At 40.2% G+C, this 20,854-nt stretch overlaps 1 protein-coding gene across 1 annotated transcript; it reads left to right on the top strand.

Moving 5' to 3' along the window:
- The first annotated feature begins 1,625 nt into the window (after positions 1-1,625).
- ERMP1 (endoplasmic reticulum metallopeptidase 1) lies at positions 1,626-20,314 on the top strand. Its single transcript, XM_061367903.1, has 15 exons — positions 1,626-1,909; positions 2,645-2,946; positions 5,418-5,545; positions 5,895-6,000; positions 6,887-7,033; positions 8,525-8,617; positions 10,606-10,818; positions 11,675-11,895; positions 14,281-14,455; positions 14,974-15,164; positions 15,770-15,922; positions 16,330-16,532; positions 17,197-17,312; positions 17,761-17,924; positions 19,066-20,314. The coding sequence occupies exons 1-15, from the start codon at positions 1,635-1,637 to the stop codon at positions 19,228-19,230; spliced, it is 2,652 nt and encodes an 883-aa protein (XP_061223887.1). The 5' UTR covers positions 1,626-1,634; the 3' UTR covers positions 19,231-20,314.
- Positions 20,315-20,854: the final 540 nt, after the last annotated feature.

The raw sequence follows: 20,854 nt of genomic DNA, 5'->3' as shown, positions 1-20,854 counted from the left end.
CCAGACTAAGAGAGCAATAAAGGGCACTGTATTTGTTGATGTATTTAACTCAGATGTTCCAGTCATGTCAAAACGTGTATGTACTATTCTTCCGCTTAATCCACATCACGCAGCACCCTCCCAAATGCAGTGCACAGAACAGATGATAAAAGTGCTGTCAGTATTCCAAACATCAGAAATCCTTCTGATCTAGAGCAGAAAATTACTTTTGAATATTGAATTGACAGAATATTGAAAATGGTTTTGACTGGTAGAGTGTGACTGTCACAAACAATCAGTAGTCAGTTCTTCTCATTAACTGAGGGGTCTTTAATGTTCAAATGTTGCTCAAAGAATGAAAGGGAGAAGACCATTGAGGATTAAACTCTTCTGCAGTTGTAATAAGTGTAGTAGCACAATCCAGAGTTGTAAATCATAAACTTTAAGCAAGAAACCTCACTAAGCCAGAATATGGAAATTTACTAAAACACCTGAGCTGTGCAGACAGCATAGTCATCACATTTTCACACACCACTCCTTCAGGCTTGGGCTTCAGGCCAAGGAGTATTGCACTCCTGTTAGGAAGCTTTCATGTGGCAACAGAGAGGTAAGAAGAGGCAACCTTCCGTGTGTATCTGTAAAAATGGGTATACTGAAACAGTCATTTCTCTGCATCATGTCATCACATATTTTGTTTCCAGATTATGCTACAGAGCACAAGAAACAAGCATCTTTTAGGATATACTCAGGAGCAGCCAGGTAAAGATAGGAAAGCAGCGTGGTAAAGATAGGAAAAATGATCATCAAATAGCTCTGTCCCATCACTCAAAGGCACCACAGGAGCGGGAAGAAGCACGCTCCAGCAGGGAGCAGCAAGTAGAGTACCGCAGGAGCGATGGTTTGTGTCACAGCTCAGAACCCCACCCTGGCGGGTTCTCCTTGTCAAGACTTCACTGGAGGCTGCTGTTCACCGGCACGTCCAAGCAGGCGTTCCTGCACTTCACCCTGGGCTACCTCGGCTCCAGCCAGGGCAGTGTTACAGCTACCAAACGCCGAAATGCAGTGTGTGTAAAGAGCAGCAACGCTCGCACACCGCTGGCGCCTTGACTTCAAGTCAGCGGGTCTCCGCCACCCTTCACCTGTGGTGTGGTGGTTGCGGTGCTCCCTACTGCTCCCCACTGTCACCATAGTTACTTGTACACGCTTTACCTTGTGCTTTAGTGTTAATAAAGAAAGCTTTAACAAAATGCGTGAAACACGAAGGGCCCTACATCTTTGTGTGCTGTCCGCAAACTGGGGCGACCCTGGGTCAGGAGCAGGGTCAGGCCGCTGCTCGCCCAGGTGCTGTCCGCAGGACAGAGGGCTCCACCGCTGCCGGGCGGGCACCATCCACCAACAACCGCCGCCGAGGGCTCCCCGGGCCCGAAAGTCGAAGAGCGACCACCACCGACACACCGGGCCCCTCGCACAGAGCCCAGTATACCCCAGCCACCGGCGGAAGGAGGCGGTGACAGCGCTCCGCCCCTTATCCCTGCCCCCGTCCCGCCGTGCCCAGCCGAGGAGGAGCCGGGGCTGGTTTTGACCCTCGTCGGTGTCCGTACCTCCTGTCTGCCCGACGGAGCTCGCGCCGGCAGCGGTAACTGAGCGCGTGGCTCATGGAGCGCGGCGTGGCGGCGAACGTGTGGCGGCTCCGTGCGACCGGCGGCCACCGCGACCGCCGCCACTCGCCACCGCGGCAGGACGGCGACCGCGACATGGTCGGGAAGAAGCGTGGAGGGCCGCGGCGGCTGGCGCTGTCCGAGGCGCGGGGGGCGTCGCTGGTGCTGCTGTACCTGCTGGCGCTGAGGGCGCTGGTGCACGTCTCGCACCGGCGGCTGCTGAGCCAGCCGCCCGCCACCGGGCCCCGCGACTTCAGCGCCCCCCGTGCCAGGTACGGGGGGGGGGGGGGGCGTGTCGGGTGAGCCGGACGGCTTCGCCGTGCCACGCCGACTGCGGGGCAGAGTCCGCCCGGGTTACCCCGAGGGCGACCGGCGATGGCTGCGACTGCCTTTTTGCTGTGCGCCGGCGGGAGGCTCTCAGCGGGGGCCGGGCTGTGACCATAGGTTGGGCGCTTGTGTGAAGTAAGTAAAAATACTGCAAGTGTGCCAGCTGTCGTATTGGCCGTCTCCTAAGGGTGCTATTTTAGGCCCGTCAAGCAATGCGTACTACACAGCTTAATTCTGGTACTGTTATAATGTACCTGGTGTCTGGGAAAGCTTCTTTGCAGGTTTTTAGCTGGTGTAAATCTTGTTAAGAGTGTGCTTATTCAGACACCCAGGGAAGAGCAGGTATGCGTATGCAGAACCTTGCTAAAGATAAAATCTTTAGCTTCTCCTTTCACCCTTTTATTTCTTTTGAGGTTGATATGTACAAACCAGAAAACCATTTTTTTTTGGTTTAATATCATGATAGGCAGGATGAGGAGCCCTCACTAAAGATCAGTACTGTATGGCCATTGCCATAATGATCTTTAGCATCCTGACTGCCATTGCTAGTTGTTGTCTTTAGTCTTTTCCATACTGTGAGTTTTGAAATAGAACTGTGTCCAAAAATGTTATGGCTGTAGTTAAGTCACATACTAAATGTTGAGTATGTTGATGCTGAATGTGTAATTTGTCTCTTCCAGGGGATATCTTGACAACATAACAGCAATTGGGCCCAGACCAGTTGGAAGTCCAGAAAATGAAGTTCTTGCAGTTAACTACCTCTTAGAACAAATTAGGGCAATAGAAAGAGAGAGCACAGGTGCTCACAAAATATCTGTAAACATACAGAGGCCCACAGGCTCCTTCAGCATTGACTTTTTAGGAGGCTTTACTAGTTACTATGCAAACATAACCAATGTTGTAGTGAAACTGGAACCCCGAAATGGAGCTGAGCATGCAGTGTTATCCAATTGTCACTTTGATTCTGTACCAAATAGCCCAGGTAGGTCCACATGTTCATCCTGCATTTCTCTATATTAAATGAACCACAGAGCTTGGCTTCCTGTCTTTTTCTGTCAAGTAGCCTTATAAACCACGTGCTAGAAGACTTCTTGTGTCAGTCTGCTTGATATCAGTGAGATTCAGTATTTAGAGTGAGAGCTTGGTTCTGTTAAGGTGAGGATTTCACTGTCGCTTTATGGGAGGCAGCAAATTACAGATTTGCAGTATATTTACACTTATAGAAAGTTTGGTTATACCTACCTTTCTTATAATTCCCTGCTTATGCATGTAGTTCATGCGCTGCTTCCACCTGTTGTTCAGGTCTTTCTTATTTCCATAGCTGAGTACTGATTTAATCCTGGTTTTTCTTTCATGGGATGCTTTATGCCACAGACTGTTCCCACCCTCACTATCAGACTGTATTTGCCCCTCCCTTTGCAGCTGTCATGCTTTTTTTTTTTTTTTTTTGCATTCAAAGCTTCTGTCTCAAGAAACTAGTGATCAAAGATTAAGATTCTGTTGCCTTGGTGGTGTCTACGTCTTGCCAGTACTTTCCCTGTTGCAAACTCTCTTATACTTGTCCCTCTGCATTTTCTAAATCTGATCATGTTATATAATGATTGCAACAAGAGTGTGATACATGGTTTTAAGAGTACCAGGAAGGTAGGGAACTGAGCACCACACGAAAATACCCGTTACAACACTCAGCCACAGGTGTGTACCTGTTACTGTTAAGTTCAGTCACCAACAGCACTAAGTTTCTTCATTTACATGATGTCATTGTTTTGACAGGTAAACCATTTGTTCTTTAGCACATGCAGGTAGTCTTTGTTACTGAGAAAACAGTTGTTAGCTAAAGAAACAAACTCTTTGTGCCTTTTTTTCTGTCAACCAATAGTATGCCTAGAATTAGAAAGAATATTGCACAACCATAATACAATGATTATTGAAACTCATTGAATTGATGCCCTGTGTAAATTGTGTGTCTGTTTCTGTGGGTTGTAACACAGGATTATGTCTACATCAATTGCTTTCTTTACAGTTACTCAAACAGTAAAATACTTCACCAACCTTGCACAGAGGTGCCAAAGAATATTAGTGTTTTCTGTAGGATTATACAGAAACTCATGGAGGAGCTAGAAATCAGCCTGTATGCTTGCCCCTAATCACAAAGCAGCCTCACCCTTCACCACAACAGTGAGGAACTGGTTTGTCTTTAATTTTCTTAGTGCACGTAACGTAAGCAAGAATGTTTTGTTTTCTGTTCTCCTGTGTTTCTGTAAGCTATTTGCCTACAGTTTTTTTCACTAAAAAAAAAAAAAAAAGTTATTTAACCCGAATCAGCAGGAGTCAGTGATCAGTATATTTGAAAATCAGATAGTAAAACATAATCTGCTGCTGATGCTTATGCGTGCAAAATAGTAAAGATTTTGGGTTTGTATATTTATTCTAAAGTACCTCCATACAATAAGCTAAGGCTAAGATTTGTGTTTTTTTCAGGAACATGACCTTTTCATGGAAGGGGCAGATATGTCTGAATTTTGCCAAGTTACAGGCTTTGGAAAAGCTCCTTTTTTTAAAGAGTAAATCAAAGAGTTAGCAGCTAATAAGTCTGCCCTAATAGCATGCTGCGGCCTGCCCACACTGTCATTGACATCTCAGTGCATGTTGGCATCATATGCGCACCTGGGCCTAAAGGAATAAAGTTAAATATCTCTGTTTGCTCCCAGATTTTGTGGATTAGAGTGGTATAGGGAGATGGTACTGCTTGCAGCAAAATAAGGGAAATAGGGAGACCCTGGATAAAATATGGATGCTTAATTAAGATTAAAAAAAAGGCAGGATGTGGGAAGTGAGAGTGAGTCTAGAAAAGTGTTGCATGAGGAACTTAGACCGCTGAGCTCAGAGCAAAAGGTGATTTCTGCAAAGAAAGAAGGATGGTGGAAAGCATCTGATAGTGAAAATAATTATATAATGTATACTTGCATTTTAAGAATGTTTTAAAGATGTGAATTCAAAGCAAAGGTGTTTGCTTTATTTCACAGTCTTGGCCTTACATTGCTCTAAGGGTTTGTCCACTTGGATGCTATAGTGGGATGCCTTGTGGGGTTTTTTTTAAATGTTTATTTTTTTAAAACTTGAGTATGCTGGAAGTGAAAACTGTGCCCTTGTTTATTCGTCTTGTTCTTAGAAAAATAGCCAGTGATCACTTTGCTTGCTTAGTGACCTGGTTAGTCTGCGTTTCTTGAACAGTAGTACTAGATCTGCTCAACTTCTAACATCATTTTGCTCCCTGCTGTTGCTTTTAACTAGTATAAACACAGGTTACAAGCAGTAGCAGAAAATATACTAAAGCTTGACATAACTGTACATCAGATTAAGTCACTTTGAAAGCATAAAGCTTTTTTGTACTCTTATCTTTGTTGCAATTCTGTTTGTTGTAATCCATATTATTCTGTTCATTGTTTTAAGGTGCCAGTGATGATGCTGTTAGCTGCGCAGTGATGCTTGAAATACTTAATACGCTTTCAAAATCATCAGAGCCCCTGCAACATGCTGTCATATTCTTATTCAATGGTGCAGAAGAAAATATTTTGCAGGTGAGAATATGCTGGAATTATAAAATATACGTGAAAGCTGTGTATTAAGACTCTCACAAAGGAAAGAGTAACTGCAGGTATGGCTTGTATTTAATCTGTTGAAATATTAGTTAAATGCCAGTCTTAACATTCTGAGGAAAATGCATTTGATTTCAAAGGGAAAAGTGTATTTAGATTAATATTGACCATATTAGCCTAATTAGAGGACTTGGATTTTCTGCATTTGTGTTGTAAGTGACCTGTCTGCCTTCTCCAATCTTGAGTGATGATTGTACGTGATAGAAAATAGCACTTCGGCTGGTCTGAAAGATATTTGACCTATATTTTTTAATTTTGTTTTCCCATCAAGGCTAGTCACGGCTTCATTACACAACATGAGTGGGCCAAGTCAATTAGAGCTTTTATTAACCTGGAGGCAGCAGGTGTAGGAGGAAGAGAACTTGTTTTTCAAACAGGTATGAGCTTGCGTTGTGTTCACTTTCTACACTGGGATAATTTGATAATAAACAATATAGAGTAGAAGGAGTATTAAAAGTGACTCATAAGCAAAAGATGGGAGAACCTCTGTGCCTCTTTCCCAACCCTGTGTAGCAAATAAGTTGCTCTCCATCTTTAGATGTGTGTAGGCTAAAGCACTGCCACAGAAGTTGTGTAATAGGTGGGAAGCCTATGTAGAACTGAATGACAGAAATTGTATTTCCCTTTCACATCTAGGTAACAAGGAGAAGAGATTTGAATATCTTGTATATCTTGTGTACACATGCTTTCATATGCTTTATTTAATTTTCACAGCAGTTCTTTAAAGTTTTTGCAGGGAGATGTTGGCATTAGAAGTCCATCTGCTGCCCAGGATGCAGCAGTACTTCTGTGTCTTGCAGGCTACATTTAAGTTCTGCTCCATCCTAGTTGGACTGCAGACTTTCTTCTACTGCTGGAGCTGCTTAACTGTTTACTTGCAGAAATGCTTTAGTGCAGAGACTTTTCTCTAAACAGTTTTGAGGTATGATACATAGATGGTAAACTGGAAACTCTGCTAAAGATTGTGACTTCTTCATACTGGGTCTTTTTTGAGAAATGGCTGGTCTACTCTGCCACTGCAGAGACAAGGCATCAGTGTTGGGTTGTTTGTTGCTTTTTTTTCCCCCCCCAGTGTAACTAGTTATTTCTCTCAAGTTTGAGTAATTCAGCCAACACATATTCACTTAGTATATTACCTGTGGGGCAGCAGCATTTTGAAATTAGTGAGTTTGTTTGCATTACACACCTCTTACCATAAAGATACATATCTTAACAGAAGTTTGAAAAATACCTGGTGTGAACTTTCTGCTCATCTTTTGTTAGGACCTGAGAATCCTTGGTTGGTGCAAGCATATGTAGTTGCAGCCAAACATCCCTTTGCCTCTGTGGTAGCACAGGAAGTATTTCAGAGTGGTATTATCCCAGCAGATACAGACTTCCGTATCTACAGGGACTTTGGCAACATTCCAGGTATGTTACCAGAAGACATGTCAATGTGCATTGTGCAATCATTTATTTTAAGTTTATAACAAGGAGGCTGTTCTGCAGTTCACTGTGTGAAGGTCCACAAATTTGATTTGTCTTTCAGTCTGGGAGCAAATTTTCCAGCTTATTTTCTAGGGCAAGAGCCTTTAGATTTATTTCGTTGTGCAGATTCTGTTAAGAATCTTTTTTGGAGATTGTTGTTTTCCAGAAAGTTTCCCGAAAATCCCGGAATTAACAGTATTCTGTCAAACATTCTATTTGTAAACATTTTGATAATGAAGCCAATAACCTGTTTGTGGGAGTTAAATGTTTGTACTAATGGATAAACCAAACCCACCTTTTTTTAAAGATACTGACTTAGCAATGAGTGCATTTTCATAACTTTCATTTGTTCATAATCAAGCACAGGACAGCAGTTTTTTAGCTTTGCTAATCTGTTTATAGTTTGCTATCAATTCTGCAGAGAATAGTCAGTGGAAGACAATATGGAGAACACAGTGCAAACACAATTCAAGGGAATGTAAACTTCTGTAAATCCTTGCTATCTGGCACAGGTTGTTGATATCAGTTGTCAGTGGTATCTCTGAAATGATTCTTATAACAAAACTTGTTGCCATATTCTTTTCCAAAGAATATGCATGAACTGTTGGCATGAACTGTTCCAAAGTATGCTTTTAGCCTGAAAATAAAGTAACTGATTTTGTACAATGAGGGTTTTTTTTTTTTCAGAATCGTACCTGCATCATAAATGGTAAATGAATTCTCACTGACATCTGTGTTTTTTTAAACAAATACAAATTAAGTAATTGAGTTAAAGAACTATTTTATTCTTCTTTGTCCACTGATAGAATTGAGGTCTGATTTATTAAACCTCTGCAAAGTTGTGAGGATTCAGATTGCAGACAGCAACTTTTTGCATATGCAGCTGAGGAGATATGTGTTTGGAATACACTGAATGTATAATTAATTTTGCAAAAAAACCTATTTTGGTAATTTAATTTAAGAATTTTCAGACTGGCTGTTTGAAAATCTGCTTACAAATGGGAAATAAAAATAACACATGTGGTATTTTGAGAAGGTGTTTCTATTGCTCCACAGTGCTGCTTTTTATTACTTTTCAGTGTGTCCCTATGATATTTTACTAGTAAATGTTTGGAATCACGTTGTTCCTCTTCCCTGAAGCTGAGATGATTAATAATGTTTGTGTTTCTCAGTAAAGATCAGTTTAATTTGCATGACATCGATAAACAGTACATTAGAAAAGACATACTTTAAAATGCTTTTAAAGTGTACTTTTTTAAACACACAGAATCCCAATTAGTCTACCTTCTGCAGACTATTTTGTCTATCTTTAGGGATAGAGAGTGGGCTACAGAGTAGCACAACATTTTGTGCAAAGTATATATGAGGCTTTCACATGTTTGTTTTGAGGTTTTAGGTTATGTAATTTCAAATATGCTTTTTCTGTCTCTGTAGGAATAGATCTGGCTTTTATTGAAAATGGCTACATTTATCATACAGAATATGACACATCAGACAGAATTTTAACAGATTCCATTCAGAGGGCAGGTTGGTATTTCAAGAATTTGGTCATTTACTAAACTTGCTGCTTTTTCATTTTGCTGTAGGACTACCAGTGCAAGAAATTCATAGTTTTAATTACACATTTAGCACATGCTAGACATGTTCTAAAGAACAAAGAATTAACCGAATATGTGTCTTTAAAATACAAAGGATATATCTTAGCCCAACTTAGGAAGATAAACTTTTTCAGCACCCAGTAATGTTGCTTTGAGAGTAACTGTGGAGTCTAATTAAGGTTAAAATCTAGTTATTGATACCTGATTGTTCAGTGGTCTGCATTCCTTTCTTCTCAGTAAATATACCCTTATTTATTAATGTTCATCATCGGAAGCTTATGGTTAAGTTGGAGGCATAGAGACTTGATCTGCCAGCAGGGGTTTGTTTTTTTTTAGAATGGATCTCAGTCAAACTTAAATGTAGCACATGGACTGTTGATAAACAGGACTTATTTTCTACTAACAGGTCATGCTCATAGCAGGCTATTTGACATACTGCAGTAAAGAAAACTACGGCAAGAACTCTAGTTTCTCAGGAAAACTAATGTAATTCTAAGTGCCTCTGGTATTTTGACCATTTCCCTCTTTGAGCTTCCAAAGAAGTCAGCTTAGATCTCCAGCATGAGTAAGAGTTTTAAACACTTTCTTGAAGCGCAAGTTGCAGGGCAGACAGTAACTTTTTAAAATTTCCTCTGAAAGATGATTTTACTGGTCATGGTGGTTACATGTAATATCTCTTGCTTAATGTATCACAGCTGGGAAGAAAAAAAAAAAGAAACATTTCAACTAATAAGCACTTTTCAGGTCAAGTAGAAGCAAAATGAAAGTTAAGGAACACTGCTGTTCTCATTTAAATATATGTGGTTTTGCTGTACTGTGGGGAAAGAAAAGTTGTTTGATACCTCATTTGCTACAGAGGAAAACTCCTTGTCTCCTATCTTACAGTCATCTAGGGAAATCAGGGCAGGTACTTGTCACTGAAACTTTGAGGGGTTACTAATGGCAAGGAGGAGGAAGATTAGGAAATTATGAACTCCTCTGTGGGTTCACCATGAAGCCAGTGCTTAATATCAGATCTCAAGAAAGCCAACCATATTCTGGGCTGCATGAAAAGGAGTATGACCAGCAGGTTGAAAGAGATGATCCTGCCTCTCTGTTCATGTGAGACCCCACTTGGTGCATTGTGTACAGTTCTGGTGTCCTCCACATAAGAAGGACATGGAGATGTTGGAGCAACTCCAGAGGAGGGCCACGAGGATGATCAGGGAACTGGAGCACCTCTTGTGTGAAGATAGACTAAGTTAGGGCTGTTCAGCCTGGAAAAGAAAAGGCTGTGCAGAGACCTCGTAGCAACCCTCCAGTATCTGAAGGTGGCCTATAAGGATGCTGGGAAGGGACTCTTCATTAGGGACTGTAGTGATAGGACAAGGGGTAATGGGTTAAAACTGAAGCAGGGGAAGTTTAGATTGGATATAAGGAGGAAATTCTTTACTGTGGGGGTGGTGAGGCACTGGAAATGGGTTGCCCAGGGAAGTTGTGAATGCTCCATCTCTGACAGTGTTCAGGGCCAGGTTGGACAGAGCCCTGGATGACATAGTTTAGTGGGAGGTGTCCCTGCCCATAGCAGGGAGGTTGGAACTTGATCTTAAGGTCCTTTCCAACCCTAACTATTCTATGATTCTGTAACTTAAGGGCTGAAAGCTTACCTGCACCTTTCATTGCAACAATGTTCAAATACTTGGAGCTTCCCAAATATATTTGTTTTCCTGACAGCTGTATAGGTCAACTTGTGAAAATACGATGCTGTGTCTACCACTGAATACCTATATCACAATAACCAATTGTATACTCTTGTCTTTGAGGTTATTTCAGTGCAGTTCTGGGTGCTTTTTTTCAAGAATGCTTGCATTAAAAAAATTGTGTGTGTTGATATGTCACCCCTGATATAGTTATGTTGTGTATCTGCTTTTTTAATAGGTGACAATATTCTAGCTGTCCTGAAATACCTAGCAACATCAGATAAGTTGGCTAAATCCTTTGAGTATCGACACGGAAATGTTGTGTTCTTTGATGTACTTGGTTTATTTGTCCTGGCTTATCCTGCTCGTGTTGGCACTATCATGAACTATATTACAGCAGTTATTGCTTTTTTTTATCTAAGCAAGAAAGTAATACAGCCCAAAACCAGAGGTAAGTGTAGTTCCTGGGGGGGAAAAAATAAAAATCAATCACATTACTCTTTAATGAATAACAATTATTTGATTAAGAAATGTTCACGTAAACTTCAGAAATCAATTTCAGGTGTGCAGCATGCCGTAGGAGTTGCTTTGTGTTTACATTTCTCAGCTGTGAATAATTATGAGTCTAGGATGTCTTATCACTTACAAATTATCATGTCTCTTACCCTTTCATGAAGATGAAAATGTCTTTCTGAAAATGAAAAAAAAAATTATTACCTACAGAAATTCTGTTAGCACAGGTATGGATGGCTTCAGAATCATATTTCTTCAGGAGCAAATGAGAAAACAACAACTGGAGAAAAAGATAACAAAGCTTAATAAAGGGTGTAAAACAACTGAAATCTTCTAGTTAGTCCTTTTCAGGTATGTGTAGAAACATACGTGCTAAAGAAAAAAAAATCTTAACTGAAACACAACCACCAGCACCTCCCCACGAAACCCAGTAAACATTTTTCGAGTAAGAAAAAGTTACAACAAAATAAACTCAGATTATTTTTTTTTTGAGGTTTTATAACTGTCAGAGTGGATCAGCTGGTTCCCCAGAGAAATTTTTACATTTGGGAACATGGTAATCCACATAATACACTGCTGGTCTGGGAATAAATTTGCAGTGAGGAAAACTTCAAAAAGACTTGCAAAGAAATAGGCTAAATGATTTAGACTGTTGTTGAGAAATTTTCAGAGTGAACTCCTCATGCAGGTTTATTTTTGTCATTAAAGCAATTCTACTGTGGAGTAACTAGAGTTTTGGTGATGGTCTGCAGTAGAATATGTAACTGTTGAAACTTCTCTTTTCTTCTTCATAGCTATGCATAACCTGAAGAAATTCTTTACTGCATTTGGCTTAACACTGATAAGTTGGATCTGCACGCTGGTGATAGTCGTTATAGTGGCAGTGTTTGTCTCTGTCATTGGACGGTCTCTTTCTTGGTACACCCACTTCTATGTTTCTGTGTTTCTGTACGGCACTGCAGCTGCAGCTAATCTCATTCTTGTGCATACACTAGCCAAGAAGCTTTTCTACAAGGTAGGCTTGACTTTGTTGCTAAAGTTGAAAGGTAATGTAGTGTGTAATCTGTGGAAGACTTAATCTTTGAGTTGATTAAAAAAGATACAAAAGGTTTTCTGTATTGGGCAGAAATATTTAAAATGTTGCTATAGTAACTGCTTCACCTAAGCATAGGGATTGTGCTACTGAATCACAGAGTTAAGGGCTTTATAATTTAAGGCTTTCTCCTTGTTAATGATGTTTAGGAGCTGCTTGAGGAAAAAATGGCAAAAGCCTAGTATAATCCATTATAAGGCACTGTTTCTTTCCTTATCTGCACCATCACTTCCTGCCATCATTTCAGTGATAAGAGAGCATAGCAACAGTTGGAGAACTTAGTTTTTTTGATACTTTTCAGTGTTCTAGTTTGTGACCAGCAGGTCAAGGGAGGTGATTCTGCCTGTTTACTCTGGCATAAGACCCCACTTGGAGTACTGCCTCCAGCTCTGGGGCCCCAACACAAGAGGGTACCTGACAGAAGATCGTCTTCCAGAGCAGAAGTCAGCTACTTGAGCATGTTAGGTTTAGGTTTTAGGCACAGTAATATTTAGTCATTCTGCTTCCCATTACTTCTTGATCACGTGTATAAGCTTTGGGCAAGGAAGCTGAGGAAAGCTGTCAGTCAAATACAGCTTAATGGAAGTATTTGAAGAAGTTTTAAGCACTTACTGAAATTTGATTGTATTGTTGCTTCCAGGTGGATAGATCATGTCTTTATCTGGAAGTGGGGTTTTTTAATTGTTTGGGAAGGGGAGTGTTAACTTGTGTATGTAGGTTGACAAACATGTACGTGGTGGTGTCCTTTTGCAGAAAAGCTCAACCATTTATGAAATAGATGGAATAGTACCATTTTCTAGTCTTTCGGAAGAGCTGATGGGAGAGTAAACTTTTGCGAACTGTTCAGTTGCTACAGACTCTGGATCTACTTCTTGCCTGCTGATTGTCTCATCAGCAGATCATCCAACTTGATATCATGAGTCTCTTTAATTTTCCTGCATGCTGTAGCTTGCAGTACACTGCACATATGCTGCTTCTTTAACTTACATTATGCTTAAGAGTTGCATAAAAAAATTCTGAAGCTAATCTCTTACTTGGCTGTCACAAGCAATGCCTTCTGTCAGAGGCTAAAGAACTTGTGAATTAATAAGCTTTTTGTTTTGAAATAGGTTTGGCTTTAGTTATGTTCCCCGCACCCCCAACCCCGAAACTGAACAACATGCTTTCTGATAGCTTGTCCATACAGGCAGTTCTCATTGCTGCCAGCAGAGTTCATAATACAAGAATCTGACACTGCAAACACTGCAGCATTTCCATTGAAACTTAAAAAATAAAACAACAAAAAAACCCACCCAGAAACACCACCACAAAACCAGACCAGGTTTCAGACAGTTAAAATTCCTTCTGTTTTGAAAATGTATCTGGTATGATCTGATCCATGCACGTCTGTTCTTCAAAACAAATAATACATTTCAGAAGCAGATTTCTGAAGTGGTAGCTGTGGCATGACATACGAAGGCACCACATACATATTTGTGCACTAAATAACAGTCCTTGTCTAAAAAGCGTTATGAACAGTCAAAATCAGGTTTAGAATCTCAGGAGATATTTTTCACAAATAAGTACTACATAACTTTTCTATATTCTTCACAAATACTAATTTTTTTTTTTTAAAGGCCCTATTTCTTGTGTACCTGAAACATCAGCTTTCCATCTTCTTGGTATTTTCAGTTGTATGTTCCCTCCCGCCCCTACTTAGCCCGTACTCTTTTTCAAGGTATGCCAGAATAGATTTTAAAAAACACCCCATGCTGTCATGGGTAACTCTGGGTGATCAGAGAATGGTGAGGTGGCGCTTGTCAAAATTACTTTATCCAAGGAAAACGGTTACATTGTTTTGGGGGGTTGTGTGTGGGGTTCTTCAGCCTGGAGAAGAGAAGGCTCTGGGGCGACCTTAGAGCAGCCTTCCAATACCTAAAGGAGCCTACAAGAAATCTGGAGAGGGACTTACAAGGGCATGTAGTGACAGGGGAAGGGGAAATGGCTTTAAACTGACAGAGTGCAGATAAAAATCTTCACTGTGAGGGTGATGAGGCCCTGGCACAGGTTGCCCACAGCAGCTGTGGCTGCCCCATCCCTTGCAGTGTTCAAGGCCAGGTTGGATAGGGCTTGGAGCAACTTGCTCTAGTGGAAGGTGTCCCTGCCCATGGCAGGGGGTTGGAACTAGATGATCTTTAAGGTTCCTTCCAATCAAAACCATTCTGTGATTCTATGATATACAAGATACAAGGATTTTTGTATGTGTTCTCATGAGAGGTTATACACGGATTATGCTTAGTAATAAGTATTTGCTTTTTTTTGTTACAGAATATGAATGAACAGTACCTGGGAGATCTTTTTTTTGACGCCTCTCTGATGATTTGGTCTACAGCATTGGCTGTGATTACTCAGATGGGCCTTTGTTCTGCTTTCATTTGTACATTATGGGTAGCATTTCCTTTACTTACAAAGCTGATGATCCATAAAGAATTCAGCCAAAAAGGTATGAGTTTTGAGGGGAGGAGCTTGTATTTAAGGAAAAGAAATCCTGAACTTGAAGAGTAAGAGAAAGCCTGTGACGTTTTTGGAACAAGAAGCGTTCTTGAACTAAAGACAGTTCTTTCTGAAAAATACACTGAAAAACATCCTCTGTCTCAGGCTAAAAAGAACAACTCTGTGTGGGGTTATTAATAAGTGATTGCATACTTTGAGGGACAGTAAAGATTGTTAGAAAATACTGTAATATTCAAATACTGGTTGGGACAGAACACCTGTTTATTTGGTTTGGTTTGGTTTTATATAATAATAGTTTCGTGGTGTTTCTGAAAGTTACATTGGTACTGGCTATGCCAAAAGATATCCTCCTCCCATATCCGTGTCAGGGAGGATGACCAGTGTTGTGCACTGGGCCTTGCAGCAGTGTATGGATGGGTATATTAGTAAAGCTGTGTGTTTATGTCCTTTTAAGCTTTGGTGGGTTCTTTGTCTTCTTTTTTTTTTTCTTTTTCCTGTACCGTATAGGTGCCACAATGAAGTTTGTCACAATGTACATGCTCGGAATGTTTGTTCCCTATGTGTACATGATGTATCTAAGTTGGACTGTGTTTGAAATGTTTACACCTATCATGGGACGAAGTGGGTCAGAAATTCTACCAGATGTGGTGCTGGCAGGACTTATTCTGGTCATGACTACGATTCTATCATCCTATTTTGTAAGTAGAACTTGTAAATGTTGTTCAAAACTTTTACATTTTATCTAGTTTTTCTAAGTTAGCATTTGAAGTTAATGATAATTTGACAATATCTTAAATGTTACAGGAAACTTACAGAAAATATGACAAAGATCCCACGTTTTGTGTTACTCAAAGAAAAGCCATTGAGGCAGGGGTTGCAAAAATACCTCTTCCCTGTGATGACATAGTAAATATTGTGGTAAAACATGCAATTTAATGCGTATTTAAGGCACTCATTTTATGTGAAGTTTAGTATGTGGCTGAACAATACATTCACTATACTTAAAACAAAAATCTCAGCTTTTTTTTTTTTTTAATGCTGTGCTTGCCACAAACGTTCTATGTTTTTGGTGGCAGATGTTGTTAAAACCAGGAAACTTTTGAAAGCTCAGGGAAGTACTCAATTTATTCCTTTTGGTTGTCAATACTAAGGTTACAAAGAAGTGTCTTGTGTCAGGTAGTACTTGCAATAATATCTTGTCAATGTTGCTCCAGTTCTGTAATTGGATTTTAGAGTTTCAGAAATAGTGTCTTATCTCTTAAGTCTTGCAGTTTTATAACTTGGATGTCTTTTTATTCTCTAGATTAACTTCATTTACCTTGTCAAAAGCACAAAAACGACGCTAGTAACTTTAACTGCTGTGTTTGTAGTCACTCTGATTCTCGTTTGTAGTGGAATCTTCTTTCCTTACAGTTCTGATGCAGCTAATCCAAGGCCTAAGCGTGTGTTTCTCCAGGTAAGAAAAGCATTGCATATCGTATTGCCTCTGTCGGTTGTGAATGTGTTCGTTGTTCAGTCTCTGTGTTTATTTATGTCAGAAGAGCAGGGCCTTTAAAGGGGATTTTTAAGTGGGAGAGTTGAATAAGCAATGATAATTTAAAAAGCAAACTTTATCAAGGTGAGCAAATACCTACAGGCACAGTCATCTGAATGTAGGTGGCTTATGGTATGTTTCTTTCATCTGAGTAATTATCTCTATATAATCATAAATACTCAGATACATGTCTCGTGCATACTGAAAATGCAGTAGACCTTAGGATTGACACAGAAGAGAGTTCAGAATCACTTTTGACTTGAGAACTGCACATGCACCATCATCTTTCTGGTTTTGTTTTGGGGTTTTTTTTTGTTTTTTTCTTCTAGCACATGAGCAGAAGATTTCATGACCTAGATGGAAGTGTGGTTAAAAGTGACTCTGGTATATGGATTAATGGATTTGATTATAATGGAATGTCTCACATAACTCCCCATGTACCTGAAATCAATGACACCATTAGAACTCCATGTGAGGAGCAGGCACCTTTCTGTGGCTTTCCTTGGATTCTACCAGTGCATTTCATGTTCCGGTTGGTGTGAACACTGCATCACTTGAACACTTACTGCCAAAGCACATTGGTCATTTATGCAGTCTCACTCATGTAAGGGAAGAAAAAGTAAGGCTAATCTTGGTATAAAGTAAATAATCATTCCACCTCAGAAGACAAACTTCTGTCTAGGTGCAGTGTCTTCTGCCAGAATCTCTTGCAAGATTGTTAGCGTGCTGCAGGAGCTGTAGAAGTTAATGTGTGGAAAATCAGTGTCAGCGCAAGTGGAAAGAAAGGTGAAGGGGGAGCTTCTAAATGGCAGTTCAGAGTAGGCGTGTGTGTATCTCTTTCTTTCTTCCTCCCCTTACCTCAGCTGACTGCAGAGGAAGTTTAGAATAGCTGATCTCCACAGGAAAACTAGCTGCTGTGACTATTTCTCATAGCCCAAGAATCTTGTGAACAAAATGTAGCAGTTTGAAGATGTAAATCCTCTTTATTTTTGTTCTGTAAATTAAGGCATACAGAAGTAATGAACAAATGCATTGGTGACTATTTTCCTATTAATGTGCCTTTTCAATATCTGCCTGCTACAAGCTGCTAATTTTACCTGCCTTCTGCTAGCATCAGTAGCTTTTGAATATTTCATTTAGTAACAGCACAGTCACCTATATTATACAAAAACCTAACACTCTTCTTTTAAACACAGGAAAAACTGGTACCTTCCTGCTCCAGAAATAATTCTGAGAAGCCCAGTTCACTTCAAAGTTCTGTCCAGGGAGCTGATGCCCCAGAACTCCATAAAGTTAACCTTTGAAGTATCTGGTAAGAGACTGAAGTTTCTGGTCTGTGATTTTATTTTTCATGACTGTAATAAATCTGGCTTTGAATCCAAGACTGCGGGTTCTAGTGCCATTCCCAAGCTTTGTAAGATTAGCACAAATTAATGCAGTTTCGTAACACACTAGAAGCTCTGGGTGTTGTGTTGCAGTTGTTACAGGGGGCACTGATAACCTTGTCTATTTTGAGTAAGCCCTTGATCTTTTTACAGTAAGTCTTAGTTGTTTATAGCTCTGTCCCTCTCCTATATGAATATCTGATTTATCTCACTGCTTATAAATAATTTAAGCTTCTTCTGTAGAGAAGACAGTTTTATCATATTTTGGGAGACACTAGTAGTAATACACAGGTAACATGCTACTATGTAGGAAAATAGATGGTTATTCTGCCTCTACCTGTTGATACATCTAGATACATACCCCTGTCTCTGCAGGTCCCAGTCACATGTCTCTGTATATTCGGCCACACGAAGGCTCAACTCTCTCTACCTGGTCTTTCGGGGACGGTGTGCCAGTTGCTAGCTTAGGAGGAGACTACTTTGTGTTTTACTCCCATGGGCTGCAGGCGACACCATGGCACTTTTGGGTGGAGCTGACGGTGAGTATGCTGCTACTGGGAAGCGACGAGCCTCTGCTCTGCCCTGGTATCACCATTGCTTCATTCTTAGGTGAAAAATGGCATAATAAATGTCTTAAGCTGTGTTTGATAGATCCTAATTCTATAGCTTTCCTCATCTACTTTGTCCCTGAACTTTACGTATCAGCTCACACATATTTTTGATGCTTAGTCCACTAACTTGCCAAACAGCTAAAGGGAAAATATGTTCATGTCTCCATGGCCTTAGGTCGGAAGTTTGGATTTTTCTGATCTCAACCTCATAGTTCTTTATCTCTTACTGTTATTTCAGTGTTATTTTTCCTATTGTGGATAGTTTCTTTTTCATGTACTTTGTTTGCTTGGGTTTGGGAAATTACAGGGAATGCTTGGTGGGAAAACCACCTGTCTTGAAGCTGGAGCATTCTAAAAGCTTTGTTTTGGAGTTTCTTTTACATTATTTTCAGTTGGAAGCAAGGCTTCCAGCATTGCTGTTCCAGTGGCACTTATGATTAGTCCTCCCATCTCCCCCAGCCCTCCAGTGAAGACCTCTTCACAGTGCTGTATGATTATTATAGGTTTAACAGGTCCTATTCATTCAGTAAATATGACAGGAGTCTTTGAAAATTCAGAAAGTCCCTTGTTCTTTCCTGGAGCAGGCAGTCTAAATGCTTAACCAAATAATACTCTGAGGGTACTCGATAAAGGCAGACAGGAATCTGCAGTGTGACAAGCTATCCAAGTTTGATAGTAGCAAAGCTAGGCAGAGAAGGCTTTTCATCCTAAGGATTCACAATAGAAGTATCGGTGTATAGACAGTGTTGGAGTCCATGTCTTGATTTGTCAGCAAAACCGATAGCTACAAATATTGAAGGTAGATGTGGGAGAAACATAACATGTCGGAGGCAGTATTACTGAAATACCTAGCTGCAAGTCCAGTTCAAATTGAACTCATTCTGTAATCAGACTGGTATGTTTGAAGATGAGTGCTTTAACAGGACAGAGTGCTTTAACAAGACAAACAGCTGCAGGATAAAGTGTGTTGCATAGATACAAAGCCTGTAGAAAAGTACATCTGTATTGATCCTGTGTTTAAAAGCCATAAATAATCATAAGGACTGTGTTGTTCTTTTCTCACTTTCAGGCCCCAGAAAAACATTCTGATGGAATAGTCTCCCTCGCCATAGCAGCACATTACTTTTTTGGGGAAGATCAAAAGTCTCCTCAACTCCATGCCTTACTGGAGAGGTTTCCAAACTGGACGTTTCCTTCTGGTTGGTCCTGCACTTACGACCTGTTTGTCTTTTAATGCTGACAGTAACACAGCGCTAATAGGGTGATCTGTCTGATGCAGAATGCTATTGCAGCAAATACTTTCTAATAAGATGGCAGAGACTTTCACAAGAATTTAAAGCACTTTGGCAACAAATGGTGTTTCTTTGGCAGTTTGACTATTTGAAGACTTCTGCTGTCTTGGGGATATAGTGACACTTTGTGTCAATGTGAATACAGCTCACCTTGGTTCTTCCACTGAAATGGCAGTTTGGCTAGTTGTTTTCTTAAAATGAAAACTGCAATTGAGGAGGTAATGTTAGCACAATATGGTGGCAATTGTAATGAAAGCACCTCATGGAATTATTTTGATGTTAATGTAAAATATGCCATACTTCACGCACATGTGGGTACTGTTACCTGCCAATCCTATCCGTCCCATTAAAGCAACATCTTCAGCTAAAAGATGTTTGTCCACATGGGGTGGGGGCAGAGGTGGCAAAGTCCTAAGCATTACTTTTGTCACTGGATGAAGTCACTGAAAGTTATGATGCTCGTACGGATGGCATTTCCAGTCCCTGGCAAATACACAATGCTGGAGAATCGGTGTTATGATGAAATGTGGTCGTTATTTATCTAGATTATTTTTTTCAAATAAGATAATTTTTAACCTTTCTGTTAAAAACGTAGTTCCTATACTTTTGCCTGTCTCTTCAGTGTTAAAACTTGAGTAAGTTTGACCTAACTGTCATCTTACAGTTTTGTTCCTGTTGGGATCTTTCAGTATCAGCGTAAAAGCATGGGACTTGCTCTCTTGTATGTAAGTGCTAAGTCCCTGCGCCTTTACATGGATGTCTTATAGTTAATTTACTCTAAATTTCAAGTTACCTTCTAACTTATTACAATTGGCTAATTTTTGGTATCATCTCCTCTGGAGAGACTTTTGATAAAGTAACAGACAGGACTGCACTTTGCTAATACATTTAACTGTTTCTTAAAATAAGGCTTGCTTTCCGTAAGAAAAAATACCTAGAGGAGTCATCTTTAAAAAGATGTCTAGTATCTTTGGTTTGCTCTTGCATTATTTCCACAGGATGGGTTTTATAAGTGACTGATTTAGAGTCTGCTTTTTGTTAGGTTGTTGTTTTTTTTACTCCCAGGTCTTAGTTAATGTTAGTTTCTGAAATTCAAAGAACTCTGTGTATCTGAATAAATTTCTTCATGCTTTTTTCCAAACTATATGAGACATCAATACTGTGCTAAAAATTACTCAGATCAGTATTTTGTTAATCTCGCGAGTATTGCCAAATCGCACGCAAAGCCGATTTTATGCATGCATCATTTTGAGTAAAAGCATGCTATTACTGGGAAGCTTGCAGTGCACGTGAAAGAAAATTGTGACACTAATTTGTGTGAGGTTTGGTGGACAGCAGCTCCCTGATCAGGTATTTTCCTTCAAACTGTTCTGTAGTTGTGTATGATGGTGACAAGAACCAGTTTCATTTGTTGCAAGGTACATTCACAAAGACTGTCAACTGACTCATGGACTAGGGTTAAGAGGTTTGATTACTGTAATCATAATGAACTGGTCTCAGTATCTGAAAACCAGTGGGTCTTCCTACATTTAACATGTGTGTTAATCATCGCTCGATCGTATCCAG

Source organism: Neopsephotus bourkii, unplaced genomic scaffold, assembly GCF_033783945.1.
Source record: "Neopsephotus bourkii isolate Nb327-2 ecotype Australia unplaced genomic scaffold, CSIRO-AGI_Nbou_v1 NB_127, whole genome shotgun sequence".
NCBI lineage: Eukaryota > Metazoa > Chordata > Aves > Psittaciformes > Psittacidae > Neopsephotus > Neopsephotus bourkii.
Note: the sequence above shows the minus strand (reverse complement) of the source record. Positions and strands in the feature narration are given on the sequence as shown.

Excerpts from the sequence above, each read along its gene's own strand:
- ERMP1 (XM_061367903.1), top strand. The coding sequence starts at position 1,635 with ATGGAGCGCGGCGTGGCGGCGAACGTGTGGCGGCTCCGTGCGACCGGC. Across the intron at positions 7,034-8,524 it reads GGACTTTGGCAACATTCCAG|GAATAGATCTGGCTTTTATT; the intron begins GTATGTTACCAG and ends CTGTCTCTGTAG. Across the intron at positions 11,896-14,280 it reads CCAAGAAGCTTTTCTACAAG|AATATGAATGAACAGTACCT; the intron begins GTAGGCTTGACT and ends TTTTTGTTACAG.